This window comes from Vipera ursinii, assembly GCF_947247035.1.
Source record: "Vipera ursinii genome assembly, chromosome: 3".
Classification (NCBI taxonomy): Eukaryota; Metazoa; Chordata; class Lepidosauria; order Squamata; family Viperidae; genus Vipera; species Vipera ursinii.
In genome coordinates this window covers 551,237-566,670 of record NC_139516.1, presented here as the reverse complement: position 1 = coordinate 566,670, position 15,434 = coordinate 551,237, and the positions used below count along the sequence as shown (strand labels likewise).

General features: G+C 52.1%; 1 protein-coding gene across 1 annotated transcript; it reads right to left on the bottom strand.

Moving 5' to 3' along the window:
• Positions 1 to 3,301: 3,301 nt before the first annotated feature.
• Positions 3,302 to 15,192, bottom strand: NEURL2 (neuralized E3 ubiquitin protein ligase 2). The gene is made up of 2 exons (XM_083357650.1): positions 13,950 to 15,192; positions 3,302 to 3,705 (listed from the first exon to the last, which is right to left on the bottom strand). The coding sequence occupies exons 1-2, from the start codon at positions 14,617 to 14,619 to the stop codon at positions 3,590 to 3,592; spliced, it is 786 nt and encodes a 261-aa protein (XP_083213776.1). The 5' UTR covers positions 14,620 to 15,192; the 3' UTR covers positions 3,302 to 3,589.
• Between the last annotated feature and the right edge of the window lie 242 nt (positions 15,193 to 15,434).

Genomic DNA, 15,434 nt, shown 5'->3' with positions numbered 1-15,434 from the left:
GGGAGCAGCCTGGCCACGAAGGGCAAGCAGGGGCAGGTCGGGTGCAGGGACCCAGCTGGGAAGGACCGTCGTCGGCAGCCCAATTGGGCCGCCAGCTCAGGGAGACGAAGGGCAGCAAAGGGACCGGTTTTCCCCATTCCTTTATGTGGGCTTCTCGGCCCCAGAGGAGGCGTCCCGGCTGCTACTTCTCCAGCTGGGCCAGGAAGAGAGGCAGGAGGCTGCGGTGGGCCGCTCGCCTGCGCTGCTGGTCCCTCTTGCAGGAGGAGCCGAGGTGCTGCAAGGCCGCCCACGGCCTCCTGGGGGGCCCTTCCGCCGGGCCCTCGCCGGGCTCCAGGTTCTCTGCCATGAAGCGCTGGGCGGCGTGGATCATGTCTTCCTCACACACGCCGGGCACGGGGACGGTAGGGATGCCCGCGATCATCATGGCCAGGGTCAGGATGCAGACGTTGGGGGGCCAGGCCATTCTGGGCTGGGCATCCCTGTCTCTGCTCATCACGAAGACCCCGCTGCTGGGCAGGAAGCCCCACTGCGCCAGGGCAAAGTCTCCGGCGGAGCTGGCGGGCTGCTGCTGCTGCTGCTGCAAGGGCTGTGGGGTGGCCGAGGAGAGGTAGAGCCACTGCTCGGCTGGGTGCTCCAGCGGGTACTCCGGGGCCCCGTTCTGGAGGGGGAGCCTCCAGCAGGGACCCCCAGCTGGCTCCCAAGGGTCTGTGCTGCCCTGCTGGAGGGCCCCCGGGGCCAGGCACGACTGGGGGAGGCTGGGCACCTGGGGAAGCCACGTGGCACCGCCCTGCAGGGGAGTCGTCTGCTTGGCCTGCAGTTTCCTTCGCAGGAGCCCTGCGGGGCAGGGGAGGCCAACCGAAGGAGGGGCCTCGCGTGGCACCCGGGCAAAGGGGCTCGGCTGACTCCTCGGGGCCTCTTTGGACTCGCTGCCGCTGCCGTCAGTCGATTCTCCTGTTCAGAGAACAACACGCCAGCTTGAGAGTCTGCCCCCTGCCAGAGGATGCAACCGTCCAAGAAGGGTGAGGGCAGCTGAAGGATAACCCTCCCCCCCCCTTTCAGCAGGTCAGGCCAGAGAAAGGGAGCCCAGACCCCCAGGTGGATTCCCACCGCCTGCGACTTCTCTCGCTCAAACCTCTTTCTCAGGAGGGAGATGCCAGGAACGCCCACCAGAAGCCTTTCCTGTCATTTGCACTCGATTAATTGCCCACCTCGGGAGCGGGCAAAGAGAGCAAGAGGCTCGGCGTGTAGTACCCCACTGAAGCAGCCATCGCTCCCCCGCCTGTGAGCCCAGGAAGAGCAGCAGAGCTCCACTGAAGGCTGGCAAAATGCAAGTCCCCTGCAAAATGCAAGCCTGTGCCAGGCGGGCCCCAAGGAGGGTATTTCGCCCGTAATGAATACTGAAGGGATGTGGGGCCATCTGAGCAGATTCTGCTCCCCAGCTGCCTTGGCAGACCCGTTCTTGGGCAACTGGACAACAGCTGCCTTCTCTAGGAGGTGTAGGACAATAGAATGTATGGAGAAGGGACCTTAGAGACCATGCAGTCTATCCCCAACCAGCCCTTCCTTTAAAATCTCCAGCAGGGAGGAATCCACCCTTATTTGAGGCAGGATGTGCTACCATTTAGTCTCTCCCACAGCCAATTCATGACTTTTAATATTCATTCTCCTTTCTTCTCCTTTGGCCCTCCTCCTCCTTCCATCTTCTAGATACTTGTGGGCTGCCACAAACACACCCAGGCTGCTCTTTCGCAAGCTAAGTCGGGCGGGCTTCTTCAACGGCTTCTGATGAGGGTGTGTCCCCAGTTCCCTTTTCACCCCGGTAGATCTCTTCTAACCTTCTGTAACGGTGGCTTCCCAGGCTGACAAGGATTTGGGAAAGTAAACCCTCATAAAGGGGGGGGTTCTCTTAACCCTTTTAATGTCCGAGGAGATTCTCAATCCTCCAGGTCGTGGTTGTCCCAAAGGTGCTTTTTCCAAATGGCAACTGGACTTCCCTGGTGGTTCCCCCCCCCACAAACGTTTCACTTCTCCATCCAAGAAGCTTCTTTAGTTCTAAGTTCAGAATTCACTATGGAAGCTTCTTGGGTGAAAAATATTTTCAAAGGGGGGAAAAAAGCAGTTGCCTCTTTGAAAGCACCTTTGGAGACAGCCTCTCTTTAACCCTCCCCAGAATCAGAATAACAGAGTTGGAAGGGACCTCGCAGGTCATCTAGTCCACCCCCTGTCCAAGCAGAAGGGCCTACACCATTTCTGACAGATGGCAGCCCAGGGATGAAACTCCCACCACATCTGTCCCATTGGTGGATTGTTCTCACTGTCAGAAAATGCCTCCTCATTTCAAGAGGGGGTTGGACTAGATGACCTACAAGATCCCTTCCAACTACTCTAGTCAGTCAAAACCCCCGACTGTGCCCCTTTGAAAGAGCAAAGTCCAGCAGGGCACTTTGGGGGTCCACACCCTCAAACCAGCCTGGTCCTCTGTGTGATTTGGCTGTTGTCCTGATAACGCAACTGGAAATGGCCGGGGCCTGTCTCTCTGTAGCGCCCCACCCTCCACTGGGGATCCCCATTTCTAGACCCTCCTGGCACTGCTGCCAAGCCGAGTTCAAACTGTTTCAGAGGGGGAGGGGTATACCTTGGTAGGAGGGGGCAAAGGAGGCTGAGGAAGCTTTTTCCAGCCCCCCACAAAAGGCCATCGTCTCTGTCGCAATCTGGTCAGCACTGCGCTGTCAATGCTGTCCTCTGCCCCACTCCGAGCCCCCCCCATTCTAGAACCAGCATCACAGGGCGTGAGCCTTATGTCACACAGGCCCACTGTGTGGCCATTGGGGGGGGCTCTGTACTGGGGGCCGGGGGGCCTGAAGAGACTGGCATCTCCAGCTGCCCGATCCTTTCCTGCTGCAGAAGTCGCTCTTGATCAGGAATTCTGATAACTCTGACGACTGGGCTAAAGATTCACATGTTGAAGTGGCAGAAATAAATTCCAGCCTTTCAGAGCTGTGGAGACCTTGATAAGGTAATTCACAAGCTTAGAGCTGAACATGTCAGCATCACACACACCTCCTTAAAATCGCATTTGGGGTTCTCCCAGCGTTACAGGGAAGACCACCTTTGTCCAGTGCTGAATAAACATGTGGTTGAGAGGGAGTGCCTGGACTGTGCCTCTTTATTCGTGCCCACCTGGCCCCTGCTGACAGGGTGAGCCCATCCAAGGTCCTTCCTGGCAACTTGAGAAAGTGGGGTACCAATGCCTGGAGGTGCTACAGAAATATCCTCACAACCAGAACAAAATCCTTTCCATGAGACTGTTTTTATTGAAGACTTGTGACTGCCCTGGATCCTGGTCCAGATTTATATCCAGGAAATTCTCATCCTGACCACAACGGGGCGCTGCCCTCGTGGCATCTTCTGGGCTGCTACTGGGGATACCAAAGTTTCCCCAGGTGCCTTCGGGGGCATCCTGTTGCTTGGCATCCGCAGAATCGGCTGCTTCTCCCTAGGCGTTTGCAGAACCAGCCCGTCCAGAAAGACCAGGCCGGGGGGGGGGGGTGAGGCAGGCGGGCTGGGCGTTTGTGCCAGGCTGGGTGCCTCATTCGTACTTGCAGAGGTTTTTCAGCAGGGGGGGCAAGTTCAGCCCATCGATGGCCAGGCGGTGGATGATGTGTTTCTGGATGGCTGTGCGGCAGAGCGTCTGTAGGGAGGGCACTGGGGGGGGGGGGGAGAGGAAGGTGAGGATTAGACCAACATAAGTGTGCAGAGATGCAGAACCTGTTACACTAGCTTAAGAGGCGAGGGTTAGACTAGCATAAGTGTGCCCTTGTGCTGAGCCTGTTAAAGTAGTTTGTGTGGGTTAAACTAATATAAGTGTGCAGAGATGCAGAACCTGTTAAACTAGTTTAAGAGGTTAAACTAGCTTAAGAGACTAGGTTTAGACCAGCGTAAGTGCGCCCTTGTGCCGAGCCTGTTAAACTAGTTTAGGAGGTGAGGATTAGACCTACATATGTGTGCAGAGATGCAGATCCTCTTAAATCAGATTTGGAAATGAGGATTAAACCAACAAAAGTGTGCCCTCGTGCAGACCTAGTTAAATCAGCTTAATACATGAGTTAAACCAACATAAATGTGCCACTGTGCAAACCCAGCTAAACCATGTTAATACACGAGGGTTAAACCAAGATAAGTGTGTCCTTTGTGCAAACTCCTGCTGTGAGTTACAGGAGTTGTAAAATGCATCTTTTGGGCTTATTCTCAAGCAGCAGATTTTTGTGCTACAGAAAGCTAGAAGCAAAGCCCTTGATATTTTTTGCTCCCTAATTCCCACCCCCACCCGCCACCCCCGGCATTAAACAAAACAAGAAAAGAGAGTTTTCAAAACAACAGAAAAAAAGATATTGAGATTCTAGAAAGAGTGTAGAGAAGAGCAACAAAGCTGATTAAGTTAGAGGGATTTAAATTATTTAAAAGAAACAGACCAAATAAAAGAGGAGGTGGAGTTGCTCTCTATATAAGAAATAACTTTATCTCTACAGAAATAGAGCACAACAATGACGAAAACTGTAAACTTGAATGCATTTGGGTCAATATAAAAGGGGAAAAATATGACATTGCCATAGGTGTATACTATAGGCCACCCAACCAAACAGAGGAAATAGATGAACTTTTTGCTAGTCAGCTAACTAAGGTATGTAGGAAGCGCATCACAATAGTAATGGGGGACTTTAATTACCCTGATATCAACTGGGAGACAAATTCTGCACCAAGTGGAAGATCAAACAGATTCCTGACAAACCTAGCAGACAACTTTCTCTCCCAAAAAGGAGAGAAGGGAACTAGGGGATTAGCCATATTGGATTTAATTCTAACAGAGATGAAATGATAGAAAGTGTCAAAGCCACAGGAACCTTGGGGGGAAGTGATCATGCAATATTGGAATTCAACATTCTGGAGGCACAAGCAATAGAACACAGCCAGACTAGAGTCTTGAAGAGAGCTAATTAGGGCTTGGGAAGGATTCCATGGATGAAAACCCTCAAGGGGAAAACAACTCAAGTAGCTTGGGAAATTTTGAAAAGTGAGATAATAAAGGCCCAGTCTAGTACAATACCAACAAAGAGGAAAAATAACAGCTCTCAAAAGAAACCAGCATGGCTGCATAAAGAACTCTCTGATAAACTGAAAGATAAAAAGGACAAGTATATGAAGTGGAAAGAGGGGCACATAACTAAGTCAGAATATCAGCAAATAGCCCGAGCCTGCAAAGATGAAGTGAGGAAAGCTAAGGCTCAAAATGAACTAAGGCTTGCGACCAAAGTCAAAAATAACAAAAAATGCTTCTTTCAACAAGAAGAAAGAAACAAGAAAAAAGTTAAGGAAATGATTGGTCCATTAGTGGGTGAAAGTGGCAAGAAGGTGACAAGCAACAGGGAGAAAGCAGAACTATTTAACTCGTTTTTTGCATCTGTCTTTACACAAAGGGAAAAAAACAGTCCAACCTACCAAAACCAGTGCCATAAAAAACAGAATAGAAACGCAAGTTAAGATAGGCAAGAAAATGGTAAGTGAACACCTGTCCAGCCTAGATGAGTTCAAATCACCAGGACCAGATGGATTACACCCCAAGGTTCTCAAGGAACTGGCAGATGTGATCTCAGAACCACTGAACTATATTTTTCAAACATCCTGGAGCACTGGGGAACTACCAGAGGACTGGAAGAGAGCTGATGTAGTTCCCATCTTCAAAAAAGGAAAAAAATGGATCCAGGAAATTACAGACCGATCAGCCTGACCTCAATACCTGGGAAGATTCTGGAAAAGATAATCAAACAATGAATCACCAAACACCTAGAGGCAAACAAAGTCATTATTAAAAAACAACATGGGTTTGTTAAAAACAGATCACGCCAGACAAATCTTATTGCATTCTTTGATCAAGTGACAAAATTAGTGGATCAGAGGAATGTTGTGGATATAATTTACTTGGACTTCAGTAAGGCATTTGATAAAGTAGATCACAACCTACTACTTAATAAGACAGAAAAATGTGGGTTAGACAGCATCACCACCAGATGGATTCGTAGCTGGCTGACAGGCCGTACTCAGCGTGTGGTCCTCAATGGAACCGCATCTACATGGAGGGAAGTGTGTAGTGGGGTGCCCCAGGGCTCTGTTCTGGGCCCAGTGCTCTTCAACATCTTCATCAACAATTTGGACGAGGGGATAGATGGGGAACTCATCAAATTTGCAGTTGACACCAAGCTGGCAGGAATAACCAATACTCCAAAAGACAGGCTTAAGATAAAGGAGGATCTGGACAGACCTGAACACTGGGTGCTATCTAACAAAATGAAATTCAGTGGCGAAAAAACTAAGGTTCTACATTTAGGCAAGAAAAACCAAATGCACAGGTATAGTATAGGGCTATGCTGACTGAGGAATTCTGGGAGTTGAAGTCCATGAGTCATAAAAGAGCCAAGGTTGCCTACCTGTGGTATAGGGGGTACCTTGCTCAATAGTAGTAACTGTGAAAGGGATCTTAAGAGTGTGCTGCAGTTGCCAAAAAAGCCACAACACAGTGCTAGGCTGCATTAACAGAGGGATAGAATCAAGATCAGGTGAAGTACTAATACCACTTTACAATGTCTTGGTAAGACCACACTTGGAATACTGCATCCAGTTTTGGTCACCATGATGTAAAAAAGATGTTGAGACTCTGGAAAGAGTGCAGAGAAGAGCAACAAAGATGATTGGGGGACTGCAGGCTAAAACATATAGGGAACGGTTGCTGGAATTGGGTATGTGCAGTTTAATGAAGAGAAGGGCGAGGGGTGACATGATAGCAGTGTTCCAATATCTCAGGGGCTGCCCCAAAGAAGAGGGAGTCAAGCTATTCTGGGAGCTGAAGTTTACAATAGCCAAGGTTGCCCCCCACCACCACCTTACAGCAAAGGGGGGGGACACAATCAGTCTGTGCTGGGTGGCTCCAGCCAAAAGGCAGACAGCCCCGGTGTGGGAGGGGCTGCCTAAAACTCAGAAGCACAGGTGTAGGTTTGTGGTGGGGGGGCCTCCCCAGTCACGCAGCAGTCACCTGGCTTCATGTTAATGGCCTCCTGTCCCTCCACATGGCAGGCATGGCAATTGCCCTCCTGGGGTCCCAGGGTCTTCCCACCCACCCCCGTCCCCGGAAGACATCACTTTCTAGAGTCAAAGCTGCTCCCCGGCAGAGGCATTGCCTGGCCCAGCACCATGTGCCAGCGAGTCCTTCAGAGGTTGCAGGAGTGCAAGGCCTCCACGGTGACCCAGTTGGGCTTGCTCAGCAGCCTCGGGAGAACCTCCTCAGGCCCTCCACCCCTCAAGGGCCACAAAGCTTTGCATGGCTTGGGGTTGCCTGTGGGCGGGGGTGTCTCCGTCGTGGCAGCTTCCATTCAGAGCAGGTGATGCTCCCCAGCAGGCTTGGTCAGCAGAGAAGGAATGCGGTGGGTGGAAGGATGCCAGAGGCCTTCCAGAGATGTCTCCCAAGGAGAAAGGCCCTCCTTGACAGCTGGGCTCCAGCCCTTCCCCTCCTCAGCACCCTCCCTCTCCAGAGGTAATCAAGGAGAGAAGCAACCTGGAATTAAGGAGAAACTTCCTAACCGAGGACAATTAATCGGTGGAACAGCTTGCCACTAGAAGTTGTGGGTGCCCCCATCACTGGAGGTTTTTAAGAAGAGACTGGACAGCCACTTGTCCGCAATAGTGTAGGGCAGGGGTCTTCAAATTTGGCCCTTTTATGATTTGTGGACTTCAACTTCCAGAATTCTTCAGCCAGGCATGCTGGCTGAGGAATTCTGGGAGTTGGAAGTCCACGAGTCATAGAAGGGCCAAGTTTGAAGACCCCTGGTATAGAGTCTCTTGTTTGAGCAGAGGGTTGGACTAGATGACCTCCAAGTTCCCTTCCAGCTATATTCTAATTGAGGTCTTTAGCTGCTGAGCTGGTGCCCCTTCCCTGGCTCTTGAATGGATCTCCTGGAAAGTCTTCAGAACTTCATCCAGGTTGTCCTCACGCTCCTTCCTGGGCTTGGCAGCACTTCGTCCATCCCTTCCCCCTTCATTCCCTTCCAGACCTGGGGAATTCTGGGAGTTGAAGTCCACAAGTCTTAAAATAACCAAGGTTGGTTACCTCCATTTGAGTGCTTTTAAAGCCTCCCATTACTGTGCCATAAATTATCTCTCTGCAGCCGGATAAGTCCTGGATTCCTAGTTTCATTCCCCTGCTGTCCATTTTATCTTGATTATTCCATTCTTATAATGTGTTCCCAACTCACCTGTGGTCTGCACAAAGTACCACAATCACTGGGTAATTTAGGAATATAATTTGATTTCAGGTGGTCCTTGGCTCACAGCCATTCGTTTATTGTCCTTTCAAAGTTACAACAGTATGGAAAAAAAGAGACTTAGGATCGTTTCTCACACATATGACCACCTCAGCATCCCAGCGTGGTCACACGATCAAAATTGGGATGCTTGGCAACTGGCCTGTATTTAGGATGGCTGCAACGTCCTGGGATCACCTGATCACTCGCTGAGAGCAAGGAGGCGGCTATATGAATTCAATAAATAGATAGACAGATAGACAGACACACACAGAGACAGACAGACAGACGGCTTACTAACTTAACAACCGCAGTGACTCACTTCAAAATGGTGGAAAGAAAGGCCGTACAATGGGGCAAACTTCACTTAACAACTGTCACTGCTTAGGAATGAAAATTTGGGGCTCATTTGCATTCGTAAGCAGAGGACTGCCTGTGACTGGAAATGGGGGAGTAGCTGGATCAGAGGATTCTTTCAAACTCTGTCCGGAGGGCTCCAAAATAATAATAATAAAAAACCCTCTTCCAGAAATTCTCCTTGAGATTGAAAAATACCACACAGCTGTTGTGTTAGTCTCGTTTATCCTGTGTAACATTATTCCTCAGGAATAATTTCCAAAAATAGTTATGTTAATCTGTTGTGGCAACATCAGCAACATCAAAAGGACGGTAGTGCCTGGGAAAGTGAGCGAATCAGGAGGCCCTGAGGCAGCTTCCATGAAACTGGGTGCCACAGTGAATCTCCCAGGCATTAGTTTGAATGGAATAGAGCTGGACGGGACCCTGGAGGTCTTCTAGTCCAGCCCCCCGCTCAGGCAGGAGGCTCAGACAAGTGACTGTCCAGCCTCTTCTTAAAAACCTTCAGTGATGGAGCGCTCACAATTTCTGGAGGCAACTTCTGTTCCACTGGTTAATCGTTCGTCAGGAAATTTATCCTTAATTCCAGGTTGCGTCTCTCCCTGACTAGTTGCCATATGCTGCTTCTTGTCCTGCCTTCGGGGGCTTTGGAGAAGAGGTTGACACACACACCCTCTTCTCTTTGGCAGCCCCTCAAATATTGAAGATTGCTGTCATGTCACCCTTAGTCCTTTCCCTTTGTTAGATAAGGAGAAATTTCCTGGCAGTGAGAATTAACCAGTGAAACTACTTGAATCTAGAAGTTGTGAATGCTCCAACGCTGGAGGTCTTCAAGAAGAGATTGGACAGACATTTGTCTGAAATAGTTTAGTGTTTCCTGCCTGAGGAGGGGGTTGGACTAGAAGACCTCTAAGGCCCCCTCCAACTTTGTTGTTGTTGCTGTTGTTATCCCCTAGCCCAGCCAGTTGATTGGAGAGGCTCCAGGTGATCCATGCCAGTTCTTGCTGAGATTCCTTTAGGAGCCCCACTAACAATAAGTAAAATGTATATCTCAATATTAAATATTAAAACCGCTCTAAACTAAAGCAGGCAAAAGGTTGAGGCTGCCAGGAACAAGAAAGGGGACAGACCAGGCGATGCTGCTCCTGACTCGTCACCTGCATTTTAAGGGAGGCAACCCAGCACTGCACATGCCCCCAATCTGGGACACCAGTTCTGCAGCCGTGACTCTGGAAAGGGAAAACGAAACATGACTTGAGTCATCGCCTCTTAAGAAATACTGGGCACTTAGAGATAAATGCGTTTCCTCCTTTCTAATTATTGTTTTCTCCATCAATCACACTGCTTAAAATTAAAACCAGCACGATTAGTAAAATGATGTATGAGAGAGGGCTGTTCAGTTTTGACATAGATGGCCTCTAAAAGGAGGCAAACGACCGGCTGTCTGCAAGGAGAACAAATCCTTCCTTTCCCCACCATCCAGTCAGAGCTGAAGAAGCTTCTGGGATGAGGAGTGAAACGTCTTCAAAGGAAAGCAAGAAAGTCCACTTCTCGCAAAAAAGTATACTGTATTTGGGATGATTAGTAAAACCATTTAAACAGCAAAATGTGTCAAGACGTAGCTCTCTCTCCTCTCTCTTCCTAACTCAAGAAGAGACAGGACAGCCCTTTGTCTGAAATGGTATAAGCTCTCCTGCTTGAGCAAGGGGTTGGACTAGAAGACCTCAAAGGTCCCTTCCAGCTCTGTTATTTTATTATTCTGAGTTAGCCCAGAGGAGAGAAAGAGAACCCAGCCAGAATCCGGCAGTTTGTCCCTGGCCAGAGCTGGGAAGCTGTGGGTGAAGGGCTCGTCCTGGAGGAGAGAGATCTGGTCCCTAACTCCTCTTAGAAACAGGAAGTCAAAAGGTCTGAGAGCCCAGGTGTAACTCTGTGAAGACACCTGACCACCACAGAAGCAGGAAGTTCTTGCATCGTCAGACAGCTTTGAGTAAGTCTGCCCTTCCCCCACCCCCGCAGGAGATCAGTGTCAGTCCTACACCTCTGATGGAACGATCAGAAGGGCTGGCCTGGCCCAGGTGCTTCCAGAGGAGACCTTATACTATTTCAGACAAATGGCTCCTCCAATTTCTTCTTGAAAACCTCCAGTGATGAAGCAGCCACAACTTCTGGTGCCAAGCTGTCCCTCTGGTTAATTGTCCTCCCTGTCAGGAAGTTTCTCCTTAATTCCAGGTTGCTTCTCTCCTGGATGAGTTTCCAACCCTTGTTTCTCGCCCTGCCCTCTGGGGCTTTGGAGAATAACGTGACCCTCTCTTCTTTGTAGCATCAAATACTGGAAGACTGCTATTATATCAACAGACACACACACACACACACACCAGTCCTTCTTTTCATTAGATTAGACATGCCCAATTTCTGCAACCGGTCTCTGTGCTCACCATGGATCCGTGTAGCCCTGGCCTTCAAACAGCCCAAGCTGGACCCCACAGGCCTCGCCTCCTTCGAGCCAACCAGCAGCCCTCGTTGGCTGATTCAACTGGGCCCGGGGTCTAATCTTCGGGGGGGAGGATAGGGGGTTCCCTAGACACACTGGGCAATACCTACAGCCGTATTCCACCCGGATGATCCGGATGCTCTTGGTGGAAGCAAAGATGTCAATCACGGCGTAGAGGGGGCGGGACCCGGGCAGGCCCCGGGCGCTGGGCCCCACGTCTTCCCTGTTGATGACCATGGGGTCTTCCTAACTCCCTCACAGCCTGTGTGAGGTGGCTGGGCTAATCAACACCCCTCGAGAAGTTTCTGTGGCTGGAGGAACCGCGGATCCTGGACTCCCCAGTCCCAGCCCAACACCTTGTCGGAATTGCCATCTTGTGCTTCAGCCTTGCTTTGCTAGATGCCAGCCTGCCATAAACTATGGGGGGGAGGGGGGGAGGGAATTGCTGTGCTCAAGGGAAATGGGGGAAACCGAAACTTCGCATCAAGCAGTCCCGAGACATCAACTCCTTGCCCCAAAGCCAGAGGACTGAAAGGGGAGGCAGCAGGCTCACCATCCCGCCTGCCAGCGCAGGGACCATTACCAAAGCAAATGCTTAGGATATAGCTGGACAATAGGCAGGTAACAAGGGGGAAGGACCAGCGAAAAGGGAAAAATAACTAGGGAACCTTCGCCCGTAAATTTCAGTTCTGGCCTTGCTCTACTGGACCACGGGATCTTCCGTAACGGTATACCTTTCACACAAATGGAGTGGAGGGTCTTTCTTTCCTAAGGAGCCAAGACGGGGCAGGTGTGACACACCTCCAGCCCCACTACTCCCCAAAGGCACAACTCCACGGCCAGCGAGCACTCCAGGGCAGATATTGGCCAGGCTGCCTGGGGGGGGGGACGGGTTTCCTGGCTGTGTATGCGGACCCAAGAAAGCAGCAAGATGCAAAACCTCAAATATCCTGTTGCATTAACAGAGTGAAGATCGGGTGAAGTGTCAGTACTGCTTTACAAGGCCTTGGTGAGGCCACACCTGGAATCCGGCATCCAGTTTTGGTCACCACGATGTAAAAAAGATGTTGGGACTCTGGAAAGAGGGCAGAGAAGAGCAGCAAAGATGATTGAAAGGCTAAAACATATGAAGAATGGTTGCAGGAACTGGATATGGCTAGTGTAGTAAAAAGACACGATAGCAGTCTGCCAGTATTTGAGGGGCTGCCCCAAAGAAGAGGGAGTCAAGCTACTCTCCAAAGCACCCGAAGGCAGGAGAAGAAGCAACGGATGGAAATTAATAAAGGAAAGAAGCAACTTGGAACCAGGGAGAAATTTCCTAACAGGGAGAACAATCAACCGGTGGAACAGTTTGTCTCCAGACGTTGTGGGTGCTCCATCACTGGAGGCTTTTAAGAAGAGACTGGACAGCCATTGGTCTGGAACGATATGCTTGAGCAGGGGGCTGGACTAGAAGGCCTCTCAGGTCCCTTCCAACTCTCTGTTTTTCTGTTGTTCTGATTAGGAGTAAAAGGACTAAAACATCCATCAGAAGGAAGGAACTGATGGGCTGCCATGGGTGTGTATCAAAGTTGGGAAGGATCCAGGGGTCGGTGGTGTATATAAATATAAATCCTTCCATTCCCCACCATCCAGTCAGAGCTGAAGAAGCTTCTTGGATGAGAAGCAAAATATCTTCAAAGTGACAAAAAAGAAAGTCCAGTTGCCTCGTAAAAAAGCACCTTTGGCACAACCAATGTTGCTGAACTTCATCTCCCAGAGTCCTTCACTACTGGCCATTCCAACTGCCCCCCCCCCAATCCTGGCTTAGAGGGAAGAATTCAGAAATCATGGGCCTCTATCCTGGTTGACTGCTTAAACTCCTACTTTCTCAGACACGCATGTGAACACTCGTTACAGTGAAGCATGCCTGCAGCCATGATCCCCTAACTCCATCTATTCTTTTAATTTTATTTTATATTTTTTTATTTTAACCCTGTTTTTAAAATCTCCACAGGGGTCAAAGCCGCATTAGCCTTTTGCAGCAGGAAGGGCAGAGAGACTTGTGGCACCTTAAAGATTAACCAAGTTATTCTCCCAATAATTCTCGGATGTTCATAGCCGAATTGTGATCCATCCTAATTGCCATCATCATACTGTATTAATTGGCAAGATGCCAGAAGACGTTTGATCCTCCTTGGTAATCCCTGGTCTTCCCAAATCACATTTTAGCCCTCTGGAAGCACCTGGGCCAGCCCAGCCCTTCTGATCGTTCCATCAAAGGTGTAGGACTGACACTGATCTCCTGCGGGGGTGGGGGAAGGGCAGACTTATGCAAGAACTTCCTGCTTCTGTGGTGGTCAGGTGTCTTCACAGAATCACACCTGGGCTCTCAGACCTTTTGACTTCCTGTTTCTAAGAGGAGTTAGGGACCAGATCTCTCTCCTCCAGGACGAGCCCTTCACCCACAGCTTCCCAACTCTGGCCAGGGAGAAACTGCCGGATTCTGGCTGGGTTCTCTTTCTCTCCTCTGGGCTAACTCAGAATAATAAAATAACAGAGCTGGAAGGGACCTTTGAGGTCTTCTAGTCCAGCCCCTTGCTCCAGCAGGAGACCTTATTATACCATTTCAGACAAATGGCTGTCCAGTCTCTTCTTGAGTTAGGAAGAGAGAGGAGAGAGAGCTACGTTGACTGATTTAGCTGGGCCCGGGGTCTAAGCTTTTTTTTGGGGGGGGAATAGGGGGTTCCCTGGACACACTGGGCAATACCTACAGCCGTATTCCACCTGGATGAGGCGGACGCTCTTGGTGGAAGCAAAGATGTCAATCACGGCGTAGAGGGGGCGGGAGCCGGGCAGGCCCCGGGCGCTGGGCCCCATGTCTTCCCCGTTGATGACCGTGTGCATATCGGCCGTCCCGTCCGGCTGCAGCGCGAAGAGCACCCCGATCCGGCTCTTCCGGGCCGTAGCCGGCAGCGCGTTCGTCTTGTACAGGTCATCCAGGATGTGGCTGTAGCGGCCCGGCCGGCTTCGGCCCACCAGTTTGTCGCGGGGAAGGCGGACCGGCCCGATGAGTAGGTGGGGGCCGCAGAGCAGCCCCGGCCCGCCGGCCGGCGCCTCGGTCACCCGGTTGTGGTTGCGGGTGATGGCGAAGACCCAGCTGTCGCCCAGGTTGACCAGGTCCGGGAGCGAGTACTCGGGCACCAGGGCCAGGTCGCGGGGGTCGTGGGCGGTCAGCCCCACCCGCAGGTGGCCGCACCAGCCGGGCTCCTTCTCCTCGATCTCCACCAGGAAGATCTGCCCGGGCTCCAGCGGCCGGTGGCTGAAGCACAGCCCGTGGGCGAAGCTCTCCACGCGGGTGGCCCGCGTGCCGGAGGCGTCCACGCGCACGTTGGCCCCGTGGACCGCGTGGAACCGCGTGGGCGGGTGGCCCGCGGCCGCCATCTCGGATCCCTCCGGCCCGAGCGGAGGCTATTTTAAGGGGGCTGCGAGCGGGGGCGGACGCCCTCCTGGGACGGCCGGGTCCAAATAGGGAGAGCCGGGCCGCGGGCGGCCGGTCGGGTCCTAGCGCCAGGTGCTGCCGGGAACAAGATAGGACACACGTACGGAGCGGTCTTCCCTGGACGTGGCACCGTGGCCCGCCGAGGAGGGGCGGGGGGCACCAGCAGCTGGCCCACGAAAGCAGCCCGGCGCCTCAGAAGCCCGGCGCGGCCCGGGCGCGGGATCAGGCGCAGGCGGGAGGCTCCAGCAGCAGCTCGGACCCGCCGCCGGACTTCAGCGGCTGCTCAGCCGGACGCTCGGAGCGGTTCTGCCCGGCCTGAGACGGTCTCCTCCTCCAACGACTACGGCAATTCTCCGTCCTCCAGGTCCCAAAGACGCTTCTTTTTCAGGAGGCCACTGGGCCTTCTTGTTTTTCTGCGAAGACGTTTCGCTTCTTACCGAAGAAGCTTCCTCGGCTCTGACCGAATCCCTCCATTCCCCACCCTCCGGTCAGAGCCGAAGAAGCTTCTGGGATGAGAAGCGAAACGTCTTCGGAGAAAAACAAGAAAGTCAGTCGCCTCCTTCGCGTCTTCCCGTCCGAGCACAGCCCCCGAGTCAGGGCGCGGCCGCAGCGCGGCAGCCTTTCCTCCGCCTCTCCGCGGGGGCGCCCGGCTTCCTTTCTTGCCTGCGCCCCCCCCGCCCAACTCCACCCAGGAACTCTCCGCCCCCCCTGCGCTGCGCCCCGCCGACCAGGGCCGAAGCAGCCGTCCCTGCCCGCC